We start from the raw sequence: 18118 nt of genomic DNA on the forward strand, positions 1-18118 counted from the left end.
AAAGGGAAAAGAGAAAAAACAAAAAAAAACAAAAAAAAAAAAAAAAAAAAAAAAAAAAAAAAAAAAAAAGATTGAACTCTGAAGACTCTGTTTGAACAAATCTGGAGTAACACATCAATACCTTCCCAGCAAAGAAGAAAAACCAGTTCTGCTTGTCTGCTCATTTTCTGTTCTAGTTTAGTTTTGTACGTTGAGTGAACATTGCATGTTGCAATAGTCTGGTAAGAGAAGGATGCAGCAAAGTTAACTATTGCCTAAACCAACTTTCAAATTACCAGGAGCAAGTATTCAGATGTTCAGAATAACAGAGATCATATTCCCAGTCAGAAGTTTGCTTCCATACCATTCTGGCCCATTTTGAACACTATTTAAAGCATTACATAAGGTAAGAAGTACTCTGTATTCTCACTGCAGAGGTCACTGAGAAGGCAGCCTTGGCATGTTGTAATAACTGTGGTATTAGAAGCAAGACAGACATTAAATTGCAATTACCAGGACCCATCTTGCATAGAAACATTACAAAAAGACCCAGCAATCACAGAAAAAATATATTGCAGTCATGAAACCTTTCTACTACTGCAAATAAACCCACCAGTACCTGTTAGTGTTAAGCTCCTCTGTCTACTTTGATACTTTCCCTTTTCTCTAGTCCTTGTCCAGCCATGCCCTGAAGCATTGCCTCAGTTCTGCTTGCTCAGAACTGCACCACTGGCACCCAGCAGTTTACCATGGGCTCCTCTGAGCTACTAAATGGCTTCTTTAACTCTGACACAGAGATTAAACTATAGTCTCTTCCCACAGGCTGAGTCTGACTAGCCTTTGCAATTTCATCCCCACTTGGTCCCACTCAATCACACTGCCAAGGTTTTATCTTGCCTTTTCTGATAATAGGTCTATCATGGCAATTGATAAGACACCACTTTCTAAGTGATTTTATGAACTACCTGCCATAGTGCTCCACATTCATGGATGAAAGAAACAAAACTGAGAAGCAGCTTAAGGAACAAGCTGGCACCCAGACTGCCAGCATCAGCGAAAAGATGGCAATGACAAGGTGCTAAGACAAGACTGACTCACAAGAGTTCTAGACCAAGAACCAGAATAATCTATACAAAGAAATGAAGAGAAAATGGAAGTCAGAAGCTTTGAAATGTGAATTGGAGCACTGATCCAAGAGCAAAAACGTGATGCCATTATATATGATGTTAAAATGAAGTGGTGCTGAATCCTGCAGGGAAGGAAGCTGAAACAGGCAAGGTGAGAGACAACCAGCTCCAACTGAGACTCCTGGCACTGCCGAACAAAACAGGAGAAAAAGTCTGGCTTTTACTGCAGAAGTCTCACTGCCCTTTCCTCACAAAAACATTGGAAAGACAGCAGAGCACTGCAGAGATAGCAGAGATGCCAAAAACATGAACCTGGATGATTCACAGCCTGAGGGGAAGGTGAGGAACCTGGTTTTGATTTTCCTGTGTGAAAATTTTCCTGCAGTTAGCACCTTCACAGTAAGAGTAGGCTCCCGGTAACTGGTGCAACAGGTTTTAAAGTCCTACAGTCCTACAGGGCACAGTCAGGCCCTCAGCCACCAGGTTGGTCTTGGGAAAAGCTAAACTGATCTCCAAGTGATGAAAGAAGCAGCTGGGATAGGCAGCACCAGGGGAACAGCTGAGAGCAGCAGTCCTAGACAGGAGCCCCTCAAACAGTCAAAGCCACAAATGGGGTGCAGGGCACCTCCAAAATCAAACTTACACTTCCAGGTGCTATGACCTTAAGTAACACATTAAAAATAATAAAAACATTCAAATCCCTGCCACTGATGTATCATCAATCTTAATCCCTAACTCTTTTTCTAGCTTCAGTTTACACTCTCTGTTTCACCATCAGCAAGAGCACAAAATTAAATCCTTTGGGGTTTTTTTGGTTTGTTTTTTTTTTTAATAGGCAAATAGAGTTTATTACCCTTCACATGTATTAATTAGATTTTTCACTTAGTTCTTTGAGTGACCATAGAGGAAGGAGTTTGCCAGCTCCAAGGACATGGAACACAGAGGATCATTTGCAGGAAAACTCCAAGGGAACTTTGAGAATTGCCAAATTTAGGAAAAGATATGTGACTGATGCCCAAGTTTACAAACTCCAAGAAAGGAAGTAACTCAGTCTATTTAAAAAGTTTTCTCTATCCCAAACAGATGAAATGGACATGTTCATACCAATTTGCACAAAAAGAAAATATACATATAGCTTTGATAAAGTCAGCTTATATTTCACATCATGCTATTTCACACCACCAGCTTGTATTTAAGGGCTTTCATACCTACTTGGAGCAAAGTTCCCCTGTTCCTCTTATGTTGTGTAAGCTATTTAAGTATAATTTCACACCACCAGCTTGTATTTAAGGGCTTTCATACCTACTTGGAGCAAGTTCCCCTGTTTCTCTTATATTGTGTAAGCTATTTAAGTATCTAAGACTTAAGCATTTTCTACTTTTTGCCTTCAGCTTCTGCTTCACCATCAGTAAATAGATACTGAAGTACATAAGCACACAGAGAACTACAATTTCAAAGTGTTTTGAGATCACAAGCTGCTCATTAGGGTAAAGACAGAGTTAAAAGGCACTTTAAAAAAGTAATAAAAAATTAATATCAAAACCCATCAGTTCCCAATAGCAAATAATGTAAACTATGCAGCCTAATGCAAAGATTAAAACAGATCTTCACAATAATGGTCAAGTTCTGCAGACAAGATCCCAGTGGCATAACTCCAGCTACAAGAGCTGGACAGAGTTGCAAATGTAAGCAGGCACTGGCACCAACATTAGTATTGTACAGCAATTATCTTTTAAGTTGTATAAATGCTGGTGTAAAATATCATGTGGTCATTTGACAGTAATTACAACAAGAAAAATAAAAACCACCTACCATACTTGTAATTTTTAAAAGGAGGAGGAAGTCCTGATCTTGAAGACACATCTATTAAAATAAAAGCACAAAGTTCAAACAAAGTTCTTTATTTTAATTATTTCCAATCCTTCATTTTCCATTATTGTGCAATGTATGCATCCCCTGGGCAGCCTTTAAGTCAAAATAAATCTGCAACATAGGAGGTTTGTTTGAGCATCAAATGCTAAAACACAGCCTTTGGCCCAGATTCTATAGTGACTCCATATGTGAATAACTTCATTTGAGCGTGAAGTCTCTCTGAACAAAACACCCCACGAGGACAGTGAGTCAGTGCAATTAGGGTATGATCACAGGAGTCTGAGCCTTCAGAAATCTGCTGGGAACATCCTTTTAATGGTTTGCCCAGCATCTCTCTTTACCTTAGACAAACAGCTGACAACTGTCATCCAGAACTGAATCCTTAGGTAAACACGCCAGGAAAAGGAAGCCAAACTGTAGGAAATTAACTGTTTAGCTGCTGGCAGGACACAGCCCATATGTGACTGCAGGAACACTGACACCTTCCCTGGTGCCAGTGCTCCCTGTGACCTAACCAGGACCTCAGAAGGCCCAGCCACCAGCAGGGTGCCCAGCAGCAAGGTGGCTGAAGCCATGATTTCTTCAGTAGTTTAACCATTTATCTTAAACTGCCTCTTCAAAACAGATTACTGTAAAGGATGGAACAGGGCTTTTGCACCCCTGTGGAATGAGGTTGTAGGTCTTTTCAAAACATTGGCTTTGTCTCAAATAACAGCGAGTTGCAATATTGCACACATCAAAAGCAAGTTCTGTAGCATTGTTTTTTATTTTCTTGTTCATAACAGCAGCTGTGCCATATGTTCTGAAAGTGCTTGCAGTTTTCCAACAGCATCCTAAGACCTTGCCATGCCTGTCACTGTCTAGAAGCATGGAAATTGCCAAACACAAGACACCAATGAGTCCCAGGGCAATGTCCTAGGAGTTGCTCAAATGTTACCATCTATAGCAGCTCAAGACTTGTTTAAGCTGACTTCACACACACCAAAAAAAAAAAAGTTATGTTATTTTGTACCCTTTGAATGTCTCCATTGAGGTGTGTGGAAATACACCTGCAGGATTAAGGGTAACACCCTAATTATCGAGTCACTGTGTGGGCTGCTCTGCTGTACTTAACTTTTAGATTCACTGTCACTTTCAACCAGGCTTATAAAAGAGAAAGCCCACAGATGAGTAAATCTGCACCACACAGCTCAAGATGGAGACAGAAACTCAGAAACAAACGTGCAGTGTGAGACCACACAGTGCCAAAAACAAATTTTCAAGATTCTCTTTTCTCACAAATAGCAAACAGACTTGCATTCCTACATTCCACATATTTGTGTAGTTAACATCTAAGACTTTCAACATTCTATTAATTTATTCCTATTAATTTATGAATATTTGCCTGACAGCACCCCTCAAGGAGCCTGAGGCACTGAGCCAAATGCAGCAATGCCCTTGTTTCTTTTAGACTAAATGTGGGAATTTGGGCATGGGGGAGCAGTCCATCCAAATTCAGTCATGGCACACTGACCATGGAAGCTCTTATGAACTCCAGACCTTCCATCTAAGGAAGCGTGGAAAATGCTTATTTTATGATTGGCTTTTTGCAAATATTAAAATGAATATTATATGTGTTATGTTAGAAAGTTATGCTGTATTCATTTTCTTAAGTAGTGTGTTAAATATAGTTATAGGTTGTAACATAATGTTAAAATAGAAACTCTGCTGTGTAGGATACTTTTTTTTTGAAGAAAGGAGTAGCACTGAGATAGCAGCCACAGGACACCTAAAGCTTTCAGAGAAAGAGAATTTATTGCTCCCTTATCAGAAGAAACTAACTTCTTCCCACCTTGCTCAGCCCTGAAGAAGCTGTTAGGATTAAGAGGAAGAAGTTGACGATGACCAGACAGAATCCTTTGTTTGAATGGAATTTATGCATCTTGGATGAGATGCATGAAGATGCAACAGGCTATTGTTTTTAAGGGTTAATCCTCTGCCCTTTTTTGGGCTTATTTTGCCCAGAAAAAGGTACCCGGACTGTCCGTAGCTCTTTGCTTTTATTGTCTCATATTGTCCTAATATCAATTGTTCACATTTTTATCACTCGTAGCTCTTTGCTTTTATTGTCTCATATTGTCCTAATATCAATTGTTCACATTTTTATCACTCTAATTACTATTTTTATAACCATTTTATTAGTATTAAACCTTTTAAAAATTTAAAAAACAAGCGATTGGCGTTTTTCCCAGGAAGGAAAGCACGCAGCGGGACATAAACACGAATTTGGCATCTCCACCGAAGGCACACAATTCCCTCTGGTCTGCTCCAGAAGAAAGCGGAGGGGCGGAAGCAAAGCCGGCTTACCCCGGCGCACAAAGGCCATGAAGTCGCGCACGGTCTGCTCCAAGGGCACGCCGTGGTACACCACGGGCCGGAAATTGCGGTGCTCGAAGGAGCGCACCAGGCGAACCGTGACCGTGGAGCTCTCTGCTGACATGGGAACGAATCCTGACCGACCTGGGAAACATGAAAGGGAGGAGTTACTGCCTTTCCTCGGCCTACGAGCACCGCTGGAAAAGGAGGGGCGTGTAGCCATGATAAGGAGGTGCATGAAAAGCCATGAAAAGGAGGGGTGTGTAGCCATGATATTCTATGAAAAATCCTTTGCTAGGGTTTTTCTCCTATTCCAGCTGAGAAGCCTCAGAAAAGAAATGGAAACAATCTGATGGCTGTGGAATGTGGTCTGGACATTGCTTACCAACAGGTGCACCTTGGATTGGTTCATGTGAGTTGTTTCTACTTAATCAAAGACGCAGCTGCGTCGGACTCGGAGAGTCACGAGCTTCGGTGATCATTCCTCTCCTGTCCTTTCTAGCCTTCTGATGGATCCTTTTCTCTCTATTCTTTTAGTATAGTTTTAGTGCATCATTTTAATATAATATATATCACAATATAATAAATCAGTCTTCTGAAACATGGAGTCAAGGTTCTCATCTCTTCACTCCTCCCGAGAGCTCCCATCGGTTCAACCGTAGGTGCAGGCCGGCCTCGTGCCAGGAGTAAAACGTGTGAGAAATCCAACAGCACTGGGCCTTGTCATTTTACTTCACTGCTATGATTCCTGCTGGGGCAGTGACATGGCCTCAAAACAAGCAGATTCTGCACACCACACACTCCAGTCCCCGTGCTGTGCAATGCCACACCAGACTCCCCATTAAACACGCAAAAGTGCTACGGATAAACGCAGCCACAGTTGTCCTCACAGAGAAAAGGGAGGCACAATTCTTCCCAAGAATGTTTCTGGGTTTCATATTCTCTGAACCTCAGAGAAAGGAAAAACAATCCCTGTCATTTGCTGTGTCTGTGTTTGTGCCAAAGCAGAATGCAATATGGAGATTGTTTGCCCAAAGTGATGGGGTTTTGTTTCCTTGGCCTGTCAGGGCCTAGCGTGTGTGTGTGTCCAGACTGTCACAAGTCAGAGCAGTTGTGTGCAGAGCTGGGGGCTTGGCAGATTCAGTTTAGATGTACTGTAACATATAATAGAGAATAATAGGGTATAATAAAGTAATTAATTAGCCTTCTGATAAGATGGAGTCCTCCTCCCTGCCACGGGGGTCATCCTGTTTCGATAGATAAATCCAAGTGTGTTGTGTGGGTTTTTAAGTGACTGAAGACATCACCTGCTGGGCTCTGGAAGAATGTGCTAATACAAACAAACCCAAAGGCTTTTTTAACATACTTGTGTTGGAGAGAGTGCAATACTCTGGAAAATGCCTAAGCTGTTACACACTGCTCATTTTCACCTCCCCAGGGAAAGTGAAAAACCACCCCCACATACACAAGCAAGTCATTTTCCTGGTATACTACAGCATAATTAAGGGATTTAATTTATAATAGTCAGTCTCTAGAATGGCTCTGTGGGCTTATACTGGAGAGCAGAACCTAAAACAGAGTGGCCTTATCAACCCAAAACCCTCTTCAAACAAGCCCATGTATTGCTCCATCAGGATTTTTCTCTCCACAGGAAAATAAGCTCTTTTCTACCTTGACAAACATCTCTGATTTTGGTGCTGGCCATCCCTCAGCTTCCTGGCCACGTGCTGAAGTGCCACAGCCACGAGCAAGGAGTGCAGCCCATGTGCTCCAACATCAGCAGGACCTTTGCACCTCCCAGCCCTGAGCAGGATCTCAGAGTCCACCTCCAGTCCTGAGAGGGAGCCTGTTACCCATTCATCTCCAAATGTTCCTCCTTATGCTCTCTTTTGTGTCTTTTTTTTGTCCTTTTTTTGCCGTGGGTTATTTAAGTGCCCCACCATCCTGCAGGTGCACCCCAGCCTTGGCTGTATTTGTCCCAGCCGCATGCTGGCAAAGCAAACTAACAATATTTTCATCAAGTACTATCTGCAGAGTGGGGACAAAGACCTTCCACCCACAAGGCCACTTGCTTTTGCACCGCCTTGGCTAATAACCCCGAGCTCCAATTCCATTTTAAATGAGCGTGTATCACACACCACACAAACAACACATGCCAACCAAAAAAAGCGTACTTTGCACCTGAAAATAAAACTCGATTTATACTAAACAGCAGAGATGGATGTTTTCTTGGTGCTGTTCCACATGGGCTGGTGACTTGGAGGCGCAGCACAGGGCACAGCACTCAGCTCACTCGCTCCTAAGCGGCATGGAGAAACACTGTGGGAACACGGACTGGGGAGCTCAACCAGAAATCGCCAATTTCCACATTTCCTACTCAAACCGAGCGCACGCAGGGCTGGGACCGTGCACTACCCCGCGCCTCCACGGGGACAAGAAGGCAGGAGGGAGGCGCTGGTGGCCCATTCCTCTGGGAGAGAGGGACCTCCCCGGACCCGCAGCAACACCGGCACCGCCGCCCGCCCCAGCCCCACCGGGCCGCCCTCCCGCCCCACCGGGCCCATTACCGCTCTCCGCCGCCACTTCCGGGTTCCGCCCCGCCCACCCGCTCCGCCAATCGCGTTCTTTCGGTGCCGCCCCCGAGACGCACGATTGGCTGAGAGGGCTCTGTCCCGCCCCCGCGCCGCGCCCCCCGCGCCGCCGTGGTCTCCTCATGCCCTGATGAATGGGAGGCACCCGCGCCGCCTCCGCATTGGCTCCTTGCCCGCCCTGTGCCCGCCCTCGAGCCGCGCTGATTGGTGCTCGCGGGGCCCGCGGCGCTGCGATTGGCCGGCGGCCGGTCTGGCGAGGGGTGAGGCGGGCGCGCGGCGGGGGCGGTGGGGCAGAAGCGGCGGAGCCGGGAGCGCGCAGGGTTTGTCGCGATGACTGAGGTGCGGGGGGCGCCGGGGCTGTGGGGAGCCGGGGGGCTCCGGGTACCTTCCCCTCACTCACCCCCTGCCGCCTTCCCCCCAGGCCGCGTTCCAGAAGGCTGCCGAGGAGGTGAAGCAGCTGAAGTCGCAGCCCACGGACCAGGAGATGCTGGACATCTACAGCCACTACAAGCAGGCCACGGTGGGCGACGTGAACACCGGTGCGTACCGCCCCGGCTGCCCCGCGGCTCGGCGAAAGTGACTGGGAGCCGAGCTGGCAGGGATTGGGCGGGGAGGGCACCGGCTGACCCGATAAGCCTTTGAGCAATTGGTGGTTTTTAGATTAACCCGGCTGTGCCATGCAGTGCCGGCCTGAGGATGCTTTGGGTTAGCTTTGTGCAAATATTGGGATTGGGTTTTTGGGAGAGCTCAGGCCGAGGGGTGCTGCTTTAATGCAAACACTTCTCGCTTACACAGACTTGAAGAGCAAGGCCAGCGATGCAAGGGTGGAATTGCAATACCACTGGAGGTGGGGATGACACATTGAGTTTATTTGGACTGGATTGGCTGCTAAAAATAGTACTGGAAAGCAAAACCAGAAGAATAGGAGAAAACTTTTAGACCAGCTGCAATTAACTATACTTCAGAAAGACTGTACCAAAATTGTGTCTTCAGGTACACAGTGCAGAATGTTTCTGGCTACAGTGCTGTCCGTGGCAGCTCAGCCTTTGGAATAACATTTAAAGTGAAGCGTGTCGCTGTCGACCTTGTGTAATGCTGGAGTAGCTAGAATTAGAAAGGGAAAAGGTCATTTCTTTGGAGTGCTGGCCTCCTGACCCAGTAGCTGGCAAAGTTTATTGAGCGTCCATTGATTTGAAAGCTGGCAGTGAAGTGTACAGGAAATGGTAATTTAATCTCTTTCTTCCAAAGCTGGCAGCATGAGGGAGAAAATAATTTACTTTGGGTTTAAGATGTGGTGTTTTCGGTGTGGCTGGACATCAGCATTATTAGTGCTTGACAGGATAAAACAGTGCTGTGACTGTTCCTGCAAGTGTCTGCAGTGCTGTGAAGCAGCAGCCAGCGTGAGCTGGCCCGAGCAGCAGCCTGAGGGAGGGAGGGAGGGTGCTGGGGTTTGTGCTGGAGACAAGTGGAGCTGCCAACTGGAGCTACAGGTCACTGTGCCACGGGAGCTGCGCAGGGGTGTTGCTGTGGATACTGCCCAGTCCCATTTGTGAGTTCTGAGAATTATCTTTAAGGGGAGAGAGAGAGGAAGTAAAGCCACAAAGGGGACTTCACACAAAGATTAACCATATACATGTCATTCACTTTCTGCTTGGCCACACCTCAGCCTGCAGTGAAGTGAGTTAAACTCCCAGGGTTTTCAAATGCAGAACTGTAGGTTACAAATACACCACTAACCTGATGATAATGAGTTCCAAGCTGTGTGTTACTACAAGCAGCTGTCTGTTTCTGTGCCTGTAGTGGACCTCAGGGTGTTTCTGCTTTACTTTAGAGCTGGTGTTCTTTAATTGGATAGCTCTTATGGGACAGCAGGCTCTTCAGAAAGTACGACTAAACCAAATGACAGTGCTCTTGGTGCTCTTCTGCTCAAGTGCTGCTGTCTCAAGGGAATTTGAAAGAGTCTATTTCTGTTGTCACCAACCATGTTGTAACATATTCCCCTGAGGTGATCTCCCTAGGTTAGCAAGTAACAGCTGCAGAGATGAGCCATTGTATTTAGTCACAGTTAAGAGCTAGCTAAGCCTTCAAGTGGGTATTACCTGCAGCAGGATCACACAAACTAATCCTGCTGCTTATCCTGTCTTTCTCAGAGCGCCCTGGTATGCTGGACTTCAAAGGCAAAGCAAAGTGGGATGCCTGGAGTGCATTGAAAGGTAAGTGTCTGATTAAAGAAATTAACAAAATTACCCCTGGCAAACTAGTCAGAAAGACACGTGTAGTTCAGCAAGAAACAGGATAGTGCTGCCTTTTAATACAAGAGTTCTAGAAGTTCAGAATGCCATGAGAATAAATTTTAGTTACCTCTGCAAGGCAGAAGTAATCCTGAAAAATATGGCCTGTGTGAAAGGGAATTAGGGTGCAAAATACCCAGCTGGCCTAAGATGTTAAATAAAGAAGAACAATAACAGCAGCAGAAATCTAAATTTGTTTTCCTGGTCCCAGCCTAGTGCCCCAGAGACTGAGCTCTCCCTGCAGTTGTTATGCATCTTCCAGTTTGGAAAGCTTTGGAAGAAACAACGGAGCTCCCAGCTCTAAATGAGGAGCCAAACAAGTGGTCTGATCTGTGACAATGGGGCTTTTTTCTGGTCTTTTAAGGAATAGCTTTCCTGTAATAATTGTCAATGGCATTAATAGAGCTAGTACACTGGTTAGTTGCAGTCTGTGCAAAAACAACTTTGCTTGGAAGTGCTGTGTTTTCATGACTGATAAAACACATTTGTTTAAAACTTTAGCAGTGGATTCACAGCAAAATGACCTTCCTGGCTCCTTTGCTCTGCAGTGGCACAGACTAGAGCAAGGAATTGTGACTTGTAAAAGGCATCTTCATCTGTGAAAGGTATCTGACTGCTTCCTGTGTTCTGTCCTTCAGGAATGTCCAAAGAAGATGCAATGAAAGCTTACATAGCAAAAGTGGAAGAACTAAAGGGCAAATATGGCATCTGAGGACTGGATAAATCAGCAACATGCACGCCTGAAACCTGCCTTACTTCTAATGTGGAAAACTGGTTTCTAAGAGTAACCTTAGAACCTAGTATGTCATAGTCGGTTCTCCTCGTGCCCGTAGTTCGGGAGAAATTATGTACCTGGCTAATGTACTGACACGGTATAAATTCCTTCTGGGAACAAAATCTGGAACTCATTAAAGTGCATTTGGTACTTTAGCTGTTGTGCTGGTGTCGCTTAGCGCTCGCTGTGAGCTCCTCCCGAGCCGAGCCGAGCCGAGCCGAGCCGCCTGCCCCGTCCTTGTGCCGCTAGAGGGGGTCGGGCACCTGCCGGAGTCCGGGCACTGCCGGCTCCTGGCCAAACCACTCCCTGCAGGACGGTGAGTGACAACCCAGAGAAGCTGGAGCACCCCCGAGCTTCTCTGGAAAAGGTTAGCTCTAATGCTGTGTGTGCTAAGAACAAGGTGCTTGATACTTGTTGCCTGGAGCCTTCAGAGACTTAGTCAACAGCTGCCAAATCATCTTTCATAAAACACTTCTGGGACATGTTATTTCCCAACAACGATGTTGGGCTTCTAGAGTAAAGGCAAATGCTGAACACAAAGCCTTCCCTGGGCAAGGAGAGATTCCAGAGGCAGTGGAGTTGATCCTCCTGATGCTGTAAAAGCAAGAGAATCAACTTGATGTTGCCATGCAGTTGGGGGGTGAGTCCCTATAGACTGGCTGAACACTGGCAGGACTGCTCAAAGAGGAAGACTTGCAGTGGTCATCAGCAAAAGTTCAATCACAAAACACACAGTTGTGACTGTCTCTAGTAGGCTCATAGTTTGGGTCTGCCTGGTGTAGTCTCTTGGAGCTGCTGATGATGGAAAGGGAAGACTTTGCTTTTAAAATGTGAATTTGAACTATTCCAGGATAGAGCATTTGAGAATGAAATCACAACCTTATACAGGAATAAGGCATTCCTGCTGTACTGGTTAGCATCTGAATAGGTGAGGACTTCAAGCACTCTTCAGATAAGCAATTGATTTATGGAACTACATAGGGATGAAAACCATCATTATGTATCTGTCTAGATAAATACAGTTTTGTAGCTAGTTATACATGGTGAGTAGTAGATTTAGTGATTACTTTACATGCTTTCAAAAATTTTAACTTCCCCCTTTACTACTTTTTAATGGGAAATGCTCTTAGAGCTGCTTTTTGTCCTTTATAATGTGTTTGGATAAAGAGCTAAAAAAAAAAGGCAGTTTATTCTTATTTCTCCTTCTGGGTAAGTAAAAAGCATTTGGGGGCTTTTACTGCTCTTCTCTGTTACTTGAGGTTGTCTCAAATTCACTTTGCAAGAGGGGTAAGAGCAGATGTTCACCGTAAGAAATGCTTTTACCACTTTTCTAGCCCTAAATTCCACATCTTCTACAGTTCCGTGCTATTTGCAAAGGAATACAAGTGACTGAGAATTCTGTCTTTATGTGGACACTTAATTTTTTACTGTAGTAACACCTTTCTGCTTGCAGCTTCACCGTCCTTGAGAAAGTAACATCAGTGGTCTTACTATTTAGCTTGCCCTTTGGCAATAAACTGTGTCTTTCAGGAGCAAGCTGAAAACTTCAAGATGTGGAAATAGCTCTGCAGTAAGTGGCTACAAAAGGCACGAAGGCAGAAGCAAAGGCACTGGTGGTCACTGTGCACAGTGTTTGTGACAAGAAGCAGCAACACAAAATTTGGCTGGACGGGTAGTAATTGTTGAAATAGACTGAGAGTTGAAGTAGACTGAGCTAAGGGGCTCGTTGTGGTTGTCTAGCAGCAGGATGAATGTCTGTAAATGTGTAAAGATGCTGGGCTGCCTGAAAACATTGCTGACCTAGTGACTGCCTAGTGCTTGCAGGTAAGGGGTGTGAGGCACCTGGGCTGCATAAATAACACCTGGGCAGCAGTGACACCAGGGCAGTGGTGGTTTAAGGGCACCTACAAACACATTTGTAGATAGAGGTAATTGCTTTTATTAAACTAATAAGTTGGTAAAAATAGACAACCATTATTGTATACAGCCTTGAGATCAGAAACAGAAGCAGCAATCCTCAAACCACAGCCCAGAGCCATTGCTCTGCATGCAGTAAGGTACTTGTGCTGGAGGATCAGGTGCTTTTGATGGCTGGGCAGTGCTGCAAAACAGGGGATTGTTCTGACACCCGCTCAGGGAGTTGCTGCTATTTCCTCTTGGTTAGATCAAAGAAAGGCCAGCAACATCCTGATGCTTGCAGCCTTGGGAAGGAGGAGAGGCAGAGACGTGCGCTGAAGCCAGCCCCACACGCAGGAGGTCAGAGGCCAGCTGGCACACACACACTCAGCTCTGCTCTGCTGAGTCTGCAGTGTGCAGGACAGAACCTGGACTTTGGATATGGCAATAATAAATGTTAACTCTGTGTGTGATAAGACAGCGTTCCTTCTATCACGCTTCTGTGATTAGCTCTTGCACAGAGCAACACAGAGCTGATTGACACCCACTGCAGGTAGAGATAAGAAAGGAGATGATGTTTTCCTTGGCAATCTGTTTCTGATGGGTTTTGCTTGCTTTTAACAAACATGTGAAGGTGTAACACTCATAGCACAGATTTAACAAATCAGTATTGGTGTGTTGCTTAAGGCCCATAACAGATTTTTCAACCCTGTGAAGTAAATTTTTCACTTTAGTTAAAAGGCCCTCCAAGGCTGACTGCAGTGTGCAACTGACTCAAGATTCTTCAGTGCTCATCTGGAATGATCCTGTTTCATGATGGAAGCATTTTAACCTTTGAACTTATTTGACCTGATGATACTGCTAAAAATAAATGACAATTGCATTTGCTGCTGTTCAAAATATTTGCTCTTCCCCCAAGTGCTCAGAGCAACCAGTATTGGGCAATACTACTTTGGGGTGACTGGCCATCTAAGCCATCTTGTGAGATTGATTATAAATTAGGGAGACAGAAATGTATTTTGGTTGGAACAGTTTTCTAAATACCACAGCTGCCACCCCAGAAGTAGGTTACACAGACTTCCAAGTTGTCAAAGCTGTGTAGAAGACAAGTTCATACTACATTGATAGAAGACATTTGACTGCATTCACAGTAATAAACTCAAAAGGGTAAAAGTTAATGGAACAAAAATAGAATCTAATTTTTTCTCCCCCCCCACAAATCTATTAAGTACCTTCCAATCTATGAATTAGCCAATCAGGTACTCATTTAAAGTGCAAATACCATCAACCCATTTTAGATGGGTCTTCATAATTTATAGAACGAGCTTATATTTCTTCTAGAATCAGGGTATCTGTGAAAGTTAAACAGCTTGTGTTATCTTTAGAATACAGAATGCACATGGAGCTTGTCTGCAGTGATCTTTTAACTTCATTCCCAGCTACTCCCAGTACACATACATTTATGAGCTGCATCAAAAGAAGCATCGCCACATGCTTTCTTTCTACACCCTGGAAAGAAAAACAATTACATTACTTGGCCAACGCAGCCAGGCAGACACCTTGTTTGTCCCACCAAATGTGCAAGGCACCAACTTGTGTTTCCCAAAAGGCTGAGGTAATGGTATGTCATCTCCTCCTAATAAACACTCTTCCTTTGAGCAAGTTCTGAACCTGGGATACAGACTAACCAGGTCAATGTTCTTGCTACTTTTAAATCTCCTCATGTGACTTTTTACTGGTAGTAGAAATGTGTATGTGACAGCTGAGAAACTGAATGATTTCCCCCAACTTATGTAGTATTGAAATATGGACCCAAATTTTTCTAGTAGTGCTAAAGACTTAAAATTGGGTTGGGTTTTTTTTTAAATTTGATAATTTGATTTTTTGGGGTTTTTTTGGGGGTTTTTTTGTATTGAATGTATATTTCAAAGGAGATTTGTCAGAATGGTCAGATGCAAATACTTTGAGGTATTTCCTAAGCCAGTGTAAGTATTGCCAGGGGTCCCTGATAAAGGCTGATTGTGAAGCAGAATGAGTGAGCGTTGGACCTCTGCAATGTGATGCTGAGGTAGGTCCAAAAACTCTCCAGAGGTGAAAACACAATTCTTGCTGTGATACATCTATTCCTTTAAGCCTGTCCCACTTAAAGTCTCTCTTCTTAGACTTAACTGAGGTGGGGGATAAAATCACTGTAATGGAGTCCCGTATTGTATTATCAGCATTTTTCTAACCCAGCTCTGCTTGATGTGTAGAGCTGGCTGCTGGGTACAGCTGGGCATTGTCACCTTGGGGAGCAGAGGGTGGGCAGGAGGAACCAGGGCTGGCTGCTGGGTACAGCTGGGCATTGTCACCATGGGGAGCAGAGGGTGGGCAGGAGGAACCAGGGCTGGCTCTGGGTACAGCTGGGCACTGTCAGCATGGGGAGCAGAGGGTGGGCAGGAGGAACCAGGGCTGGCTCTGGGTACAGCTGGGCACTGTCAGCATGGGGAGCAGAGGGTGGGCAGGAGGAACCAGGGCTGGCTGCTGGGTACAGCTGGGCATTGTCAGCATGGGGAGCAGCCCATGGCTCTCATGCACAGCCAGCAGAGAATAGGAGAGCCTGGGGCTGCAGGGACACGTGGTAGCCCCTGGCTGGTGGCCAGTCTGCCTTCCTGTGGCACAGCAGAGATGTCCAGGCAGGAGGCAAAGTGAAACCATCTGGCCCAGGAGCTTTCTCCTCTTTAGTGCTTTTACATGCCAGGATGAGTTTGTGCGCTTGGCTGCAGTAACTTGCAGTGATGGGAGGAAAATCCTGAGGTAAAGTGGTTGTGATAAGGGGCTGGTCTGAGCTGTGTGGGCCTTGGCACAACCCAAGCCCCCTCTTGGTCTGCGTGCTGCTGCCTGGGGCACAATTCACCTAGGATGACTGCCTGAGTTCCCAGAAGCTGCTGGGCTTGAGCAGCTTGCCAGCAACTTGCTGACTTTTTGCCCCGTTCCAGAAGCTCTGTTTCAGCCCAGCTAGGCTGAGCCCAGCCTGAGCTGAATGCAGCTTCTTCAACCTGGATTTTGAGTCTACTACCAGGGAAAACACAAGGCAAGAGAACAGTGACAGGAGACAATTAGCCTCTTCCTTCTTTCTCATAACACTTTCTACATGTGCACTGCTTTGGGAAGATACAGGAAAAATAAGTAACATTTTTCCCTCATACAGGCCTTGGACACCTCCCAAAGTCTCACTCTGCAAGATACTCAAGATCTATTTGTTTCAAAGATCAGGTCCACGTCTCTCTGCAGAGATACTTTGAACTAGGGATCTGACAAAAATGAGGGTTTAAATGCCTCATCAGGTGAGTTGCTGTGCCTAGAATTAAAGATGTGATCAGAAAGAATTTTATTAAATAGTAAAATGCATTTACAGAAGTAACTGGCTTCAAGGTCAGATGAGGCTGGACTGGTGGTGCCTCAGTCACTCGTGTTCTGCTTCACCTCTAAGTGATTTCACTTAACTGGGCAATTGCTCCCTAAGTGGTGACGCTCAGATTTCGGTCCTGAACCTTCTCCAGGCTTCTGCAGGACAAAAGCTGGAACAGATTCTTCAGTATCAAACTTCTCATGGTTTTAAATGAACCAGATGAACCTATTTCTGTTGTACAACAGTCTCTGGTAATTTCCATTATTTATGAACACATTTCCCCGAAAACTTTCTCTCCAGGGATAGGATGTGAAATGCCTACTTAAACAATAGAGAAAAGGGACTTTCTAAACAAAATAATGAAACTGGCAATATACCAAGAACTCTACATTAACACAGACAAAAATACTTCTAAAGTGCTTTAAAGGTCATTTTTTCTGTTTTTATTACATAGGTGATGTATTTTTCAGTCAAAAATTGGTTGTTTTTTGTTTTTGATGTTTTTTTCAAAAATAGCATAGAGGCATTTTTCCACTTTTTTTTTTTTTTTTTTGTCTTTGAAAGTCACGTAGTATTGTAATTAGTAATATAGTATTTTGTAATGAGAAATGAAGATAAACTCATTACTTTTGAAAAAGGTGCAGAATTCTTACAGGCTTTCTAAACCCAGACAGCTTTACCAGAAGGTATCTCCAGTCAGGCAAGTGCAGAAATGAAGCACTCACCGTTAGAACCATCCTCTCCAGGGTGGCTTCAGGAAAGTGAATCTGAAAGTGCCACTGAATAATGCTCATTAAAATTCCAGGCCCAGTTTCATTCTCATTTATATTTTGGGAAACTAAATTAAATAAAAAACATTAAAGCAATCTCTCCTTTGTAGAAAAGGTACCATCCCCTACCACCCTTTTTCCTCGAAGAACAGGCTTGGCACGTAACTATATATTTACTAAAGAATCCAAGACAGAAGAGCAGTTTAGGTTCCAAAAGTAACCACTTTAATTTCCTCATTCTTCAAAGCTTTTTATGCATGTGAGCCTTACCGTGGGCTTATACAGAAAAAAAAAAAAAAAAAGTCTTGCCCACCAGAATACCCCTCACCGTTAAGATTTTTAACTGCTGATGTCATTAGGATGACTCACAAGTTTTAAATGCAGATCTATGCTTAACGACTTTGCTAATTGTGGGCCAAATTCCCTAATGCTTTGCAGGACTGAGCCAATGTTACAGAAAGAATAGGTTAGTGAGGTTTCTGCCAGATAAGAGTTGGAATATTTTGTCAGGTTGCTCAGCATGGTTGCACGCAAGCAGCATTTATTCAGCTCATGCAACAAATGAGACAAGAAGATCTGTTTGTGCTTTTTGAGGCAAAAATACATACATATTGTTGAATTTTGAACTTTGAAGTGGAAGGGTATAACAGCAAATGCATGTAATCAGTCTGCACAGTGCGATGCAGAAATGCTGTTTAATCTGTGGAATAAAGAGCCCAGGATGTTCACAAAGATCTTCTATCAACTGGTGAACCGAAGATGAAAGGGATCATCAAGCATCAAGTGGCAAGCATCAAGTTTTCTAGCTTGGATAGCACATTCAGAAAACAAGATATGTCATTGACCACAAAAAAATAAGTTTTGACAACAGACCTTGCAAAGATTTGCCATGAGTTGCAAAAGGAGAAAATCTCAATTCTGTGTCTGGCAGAAATATAATCTAACATTGTATACAACTTTGTAGAGAAACATTTAAACAAAAGATTCTGCAGGAGAAATAAAAAGGTCAGGGTTTATCCTTAAAATTAAAATATGAAAACTAAAGTAAATGTTCAGAACACTCACTCTTGC

General features: G+C 44.2%; 2 protein-coding genes across 2 annotated transcripts in view; one reads left to right on the top strand and one right to left on the bottom strand.

Annotated features, from left to right (window-relative positions):
* CUNH2orf76 (chromosome unknown C2orf76 homolog) overlaps positions 1–8387 on the bottom strand; it is a 12684-nt gene extending 4297 nt beyond the window's left edge. Inside the window, exons 1-4 of the mRNA XM_041473435.1 lie at positions 8325–8387; positions 7515–7652; positions 5325–5477; positions 2919–2969 (exon numbers count right to left, since the gene is read on the bottom strand). Coding sequence (XP_041329369.1) covers positions 2919–2969; positions 5325–5457 — 184 coding nt within the window. The 5' untranslated portion in view covers positions 5458–5477; positions 7515–7652; positions 8325–8387. The remainder of the gene's footprint in view (positions 1–2918; positions 2970–5324; positions 5478–7514; positions 7653–8324) is intronic.
* Positions 8149–11145, top strand: DBI (diazepam binding inhibitor, acyl-CoA binding protein). Its single transcript, XM_041473436.1, has 4 exons — positions 8149–8263; positions 8346–8463; positions 10075–10137; positions 10854–11145. The coding sequence occupies exons 1-4, from the start codon at positions 8255–8257 to the stop codon at positions 10925–10927; spliced, it is 264 nt and encodes an 87-aa protein (XP_041329370.1). The 5' UTR covers positions 8149–8254; the 3' UTR covers positions 10928–11145.
* The last annotated feature ends 6973 nt before the right edge of the window (positions 11146–18118 follow it).

Source organism: Pyrgilauda ruficollis, unplaced genomic scaffold (genome assembly GCF_017590135.1).
Source record: "Pyrgilauda ruficollis isolate IOZ18807 unplaced genomic scaffold, ASM1759013v1 scaffold3, whole genome shotgun sequence".
NCBI lineage: Eukaryota > Metazoa > Chordata > Aves > Passeriformes > Passeridae > Pyrgilauda > Pyrgilauda ruficollis.